This window comes from Pollachius pollachius, assembly GCF_949987615.1.
Source record: "Pollachius pollachius genome assembly, chromosome: 20".
NCBI classification, from domain to species: domain Eukaryota; kingdom Metazoa; phylum Chordata; class Actinopteri; order Gadiformes; family Gadidae; genus Pollachius; species Pollachius pollachius.
In genome coordinates this window covers 12,990,736-12,996,334 of record NC_136953.1, presented here as the reverse complement: position 1 = coordinate 12,996,334, position 5,599 = coordinate 12,990,736, and the positions used below count along the sequence as shown (strand labels likewise).

At 51.2% G+C, this 5,599-nt stretch overlaps 1 protein-coding gene across 1 annotated transcript; it reads right to left on the bottom strand.

The window, feature by feature from the left end:
* Nucleotides 1-1,626: 1,626 nt before the first annotated feature.
* On the bottom strand, nt 1,627-5,599 carry LOC307091348 (semaphorin-4F-like; the record flags this gene model as incomplete). The annotated part of the gene is made up of 5 exons (XM_079758292.1): nt 1,627-3,548; nt 3,900-4,090; nt 4,394-4,449; nt 4,826-4,992; nt 5,528-5,599. Coding segments are annotated over 5 exons (1,185 nt in total), but the record flags the coding sequence as incomplete, so codon positions are not given.

Here is a 5,599-nt window from a genome sequence, read left to right as displayed (position 1 = left end):
AGTTCAGCAGTTGGACACCACTGAGACTGTTCAATCAATCCCCTTCTTGGTGGCTTTGTGAGCGGGGACTCGAACCTGAGTCCACAGAGTGTTAACCAACAACCCTTAACCGCTGCACCACCAAGCACGCCGACAACGATTTGCTCGGAAGTAGTACTTGGCTTTGCAATTCACATGATGCAGAAGTAAGAGTTCATCACTTGGACACCACTGATCAATCATCAATCAATCCCCTTCTTGGTGGCCGTGTGAGCGGGGACTCGAACCTGAGTCTACAGAGTGTTAACCCAGACTGTTACCGCTGCACCACCAAGACGCCAACCTGAACCTTTTTGGCGGTTATACTTGACTTTACCATTCACACGATTGAGAAATATGATGTAACCATTAAGGTACCACTTGAACCCTGGTTCTTTTCGGAAACTCGAACCTGAGTCTACAGAGTGTTAACCAACACCCCTTAACCGCTGCACCGCCAAGACACCGACAAGAACATTTTTGGCGGTTATACTTGACTTTACCGTTCACACGATAGAGAAATAAGATGTATCCATTAAAGTACCACTTGAACCCTGGTTCTGTGCGGGGACTCGAACCTGAGTCTACAGAGTATTTACCAACACCCCTTAACCGCTGCACCACCAAGACGCAGACATGAAGATTTTTGGCGGTTATACTTGACTTTACCGTTCACACGATAGAGAAATAAGATGTATCCATTAAGGTACCACTTGAACCCTGGTTCTGTGCGGGGACTCGAACCTGAGTCTACAGAGTGTTAACCCACACCCCTTAACCGCTGCACGACCAAGACACCAACTAGGATTTGCTCGGAAGTTGTACTTGGCTTTACAATTCACATGATGTAGAAATAAGAGTCAATCAGCAGGAGTTGAGTGTAGACAGCTCTCTCCACTTCCCCACGGTTAATTGGTTGGTTAATTGGTTGCTTATAATAGCCGGGGGGGGGGGGGGGTTAGGACTGCAATGGGTGCCAATATGGACATACTGTGGCAGGCTCATGGGTGTGGGGGTTTCTCAATGCCAAGTTTAGTTGAAAACCACACAACGCAGGGAGCAGGGCAAACCGCGAACCGGCGCCGACCAATGAAAAACGAGCGCGCGTTACCCATAATGCATTTCTTCGCGCCGACCAATGAAAAACGAGCGCGCGTTACCCATAATGCATTTCTTCGCGCCGACCAATGTAAAGCGAGCGCGTTACCCCTAATGCATTTCTTTGCGCCGACCAATGAAAAGCGAGCGCGTTACACCTAATGCATTTCTTCGCGCCGACCAATGAAAAGCGAGTGCGTTACCCCTAATGCAAGTTGAATGAAAGTCAATCAGCAGGACTTGCACCAGGGTCATTAGCCAACAGCTCTCTCCACTTCCCCACAGAGTCAGGTTAAATGGTATGGTTGGAGGTTACAGTACAAAAGACAGATCAAGGATGAACCTCTATGACGGTCGTAGATCAAGGTTTGCGATGATGTTGCTTCAGGACGTTGAATAATCTTCAATGTCACTGAATACATCCGTGGATAATATCAGTATAGGCTCCCTTTGAATTATTGGATCAGCTACCGGGTCAATGTAGGGACAGTGACACCATGTGTTCAGTAACAGTTTTTAACGTTTTATTAAAAAAAACATGACAAAAACGATACAGAAGACATCTTTTAGATATTTGTTTAGTACACTTGTTGTACAGAGCAGAGGTGGTGAATTTGGGTCAAGTTGCATGAGGCATTCAAGGGCCTTTGGACCCAAATGTCAAACACGTGATCACGTTCCCCAGGGCCCCTCCTGGGCTGTCGTTTGTGAACCTTGACCCCGCAATCGTATCTGCTTCCGAAGAGCCCGATGGCGACATCATGGCAATTAGAACAATCTAACCCCCGATTGCAGGCTCCAATCAGCTCGATAGTGGATCGATTCGAGCTGGTTGGAGCTGATTTAGATCGATCTACTATCGGGTCATCGCAGTCCATTGTACAAAATAAAATTATTATTAATATCGTCGTTTCACCAGTAGAGGGCGATCTTTTGTCCTTAGTCGCCGCCGGGCCCGTGATCATGGGAGGTGTCGCGGAGTTGCGATCATGTCGGTGAGAAACATCAAGAAAAAAACATCACAAAGCGATAAAAAATTAAATATGCGTTTCAGACAAGCCTCGGAGAAGTGTCGTCCAGTGGTTCAAAGTGCTACTTATTTGGCCCCCTTGTGGCACAAAAGGGACACGACAACAACAAAGACAACACGTAAGGAATATGGCTTCTTTGTGAACATGCCTGTGAAGATGCAGACATTTTCCTCTTTGATTACTGTCTTTTCTCTTCCCATTCAACACGTCAAGTCCGTTTCATGTGCGCATGTCGTCGGTGAAAAACATAAAAAGCTTTCTTCTTTAACATCTTACATTTACGTTTTTTCACATATCCACTGGAGTGCCTCACTACACAGACGTCTTCACGTGTCGTCCTGGATAACTTCTTTTTATTATTTTTCAAAGGTCCTATTCTTCATCTGACCATTCTTATCTTCCCTCCGCTGTAAATAACATATTTGATCAAACACACACACACACACACACACATACATGTATATACGTGCTTTGGAATCAATCCCGCATACATTTCTCACATAGAGACTCTAGTTTCATAGCTCGCCGCTGTGAAGTGAGCGAGCAGTGAGGATGCAAAATAGCCGCGGCGGCTCTATTTTGCATCCTTTTCCCGCTCCCCTCTCAGTCTGGAGGCACGACACGGCGCATCCGATTCATAAATTACACCCGGGATCCTCTCGTAATGTTCTATTTCGTAACCATACGCAAGAATCCCCCGGCTCATATCGAACTCTCCTCGCACCTCGCCAGCGGTGCCGGCGACTTATAGAGCGGGAACTTGGCCATCTCCTCCTCCAGTCCTCTCATGGAGTCTCCAAGCCCCTCCCCCAGCCCCTCGTCCACATCCTCCCCCGTCTCCCTCACCCCTTCCTGGCCCTCCCTGGCCCTCTCCCCCGTCCGTCCGTCCAGCCGGTCGGCCGGCAGTATGCTCGCGTTGCGCTCGTAGCTGGAGTACACGGGCTCCCCATGGCCGTTGCCGGGGTTACTGCTGGCGTTGCTGCTGTTGCTGATGAGGTTGCTGCTGTAGCTGTGGTTGCCGTGGGGACCGCCGTTGCCCTGCGTGGAGTGCAGCGACGTCATGGCCGTGCCGTTGCGTTTCTCCGACAGCGTGAAGGCGTCCGACAGCAGGCTGGCGCTGCCGGGGGACTGGGGCGTGGCCGAGGAGCCGAGCAGGTCCCGGCCCTTGTCAGACGACAGCGAACGCTTGGCCAGGCGCAGGCCGAGTTGGCGGCGGCGGCTCAGGAAGTAGAGCAGGAAGGCGCCCATGGCGACGCCCAGGCAGAAGCACAGGATGTAGATGGCCAGCAGGTGGCGGTTTCCCGCCGTGGCCACCGCCCCCCCGGCGGACGGCCCCGCCACCACCAAATCGTAGGCCGCCCGACGACAGGAAGTGGGCTCTCCCAGATCCGGCCCCGCCTCCTGAGACCCACAGAGGCAGAAGAAGAGAAAACGAGACCCCTGTTAGGGTTAGGTTCACCTTCGAGTTCACCTTCTCTGCATAGCCTCCCCCCTTACCCCCCTTTATGTAGCATTATGTAACATCTTATCCTAGCTATCTTTGTTTTATACGGTGAACGGGTCAACCTAGATGTTGTTGGTGCTTGACACTTGGTTCTATGAACATCCTTACTTTACCGAAAGGCAGCGATGCATTGTTTCTCTTTCTTCCGACAAACGTCCACATTGTAAGTTGTTGTGGATGAAAACGTCTCCTCAACATTATCCCCCCCCCCCCCCCCACATGGTACCTTTGAGTTGCTCCTGACGTACCTGACAGGTGCAGACGTAGGCGCCCAAGCTCTGCTGGCTGACCGTCACCTCCAGGTGGGAGTGGTGCTGCCGGGTGTGTCTCTGGGGGGGGTGGGTCCAGGTGCAGGGCCGGGGGGAGACCTGGACGCAGGGCAGCAGCAGACGCAGGCCCAAGGAGACCCGAAGCTCCCTCACCGCCGGAGTGCACCGGCCTGGAGGGGGGGGAGGAGGAGGAGGAGGAGAAGGAGGAGGAGGAAGAGGAGGAGGAGGAGGAAGGGGAGGAGGAAGAGGAGAAGGGAGAGGGAGGAGGATGAAGAGGGGGAGGAGGAGGAGGAGGATGAGAGGAGGGGGAGGAGGAAGAAGTGGAGGGTTAAGAAAGATAATCTTTCAGTATTGAACGTTTCCACTAAAAAAGCAGAACATACTGTAGTCATTTGACGGTATGAAGGTATGAATGATTACAATAAGGTCCGATGTGCCGCTATAGGCCGGTGTTCGGTCTTTCGGGAACTCACCCTCTCTGCTGTTACACTTCTTCAGGGCTTCCTCCACCATGTCCCCCGGCCCGGGCCTGGAGAGACAGACGGACAGACAGACCGGTTGAAATGTATGAAATTGGTTGGTTGGCTAGAGGGCAGGGCAGCTACTCAGCGCTATCGCTTTGTGATACGATAAGAACATGTGCCCTTCAAATCTGAAATAAAGATCTACGTCATGGAATGACCCTCAGACGTATATTATAGTAATAATAAGTACGAACCTTTAAATACAAAATATCTATACATACCAAATATTAAACTATAAAAGTACTTTAAAAAGTAAAATGTGCGATATTATAATTCTATAATATCTCTCTCCCCTCCCCCCCCCTCCCCCTCTCTCTCCCCTCCCCCCCCCCCCCCCTCTCTCTCTCTCTCCTCCCCCCCTCTCCCCCCCCCCCTCCTCACCCGCTCGGGGCCGGTCCACAGGTCCCGTCGTGGGGCCCTCCGGGGCCGGGTCTCCAGCTACAGCCCAGAGCCCGTGCCCGCGCACACACCTCACAGCTGGGGTGCAGCCCGCAGCCCTGGGCAGGGACCCGCGCCAGGGACTGAGGGGTGCCCACCAGGGCATGGCCCTGGACCGGGAGGGGGCCGGGTTAGAGACGCATGGAGGCTATGCCTCTGAGTGGGTTTGTGTTTGTTTGTTTGTTTATTTATGTGAGTGTGTGTGTGTGTGTGTGTGTGTAAGCATGTGTGTGTTTTTGTGTGTAAGTATTTGCATTTGTGTGTGGGAGTTTGCATGTGTTTATGTAAGTGTTTGTGTGTGTGTGTGTGTGTGTGTGTGCTTGTCTGGGTGTGTGTGTGTGTATTAGTGTGTGTGTGTGTGTATGTGTGTGTATGTGTATGTGTGTCTGTGTGTATTACTGTGTGTGTGTATGTGTATGTGTGTGTGTGTGTGTGTGTGTATTACTGTGTGTATTCGTATGCGTGTATTAGTGTGTGTGTGTGTGTATTAGTGTGTGTGTGTGTGTGTGTATGTGTGTGTGTGTATTAGTGTGTGTGTGTGTGTATTAGTGTGTGTGTATGTGTGTGTGTGTATTAGTGTGTGTGTGTGTGTATTAGTGTGTGTGTGTGTATGTGTGTGTGTGTATTAGGGTGTGTGTGTGTCACCTGGTGCAGCACTATGTTGTTGATGGGCTGGTCTGCGGGGAACAGAGAGATCTCCTGCAGTAAGGTGGTGTT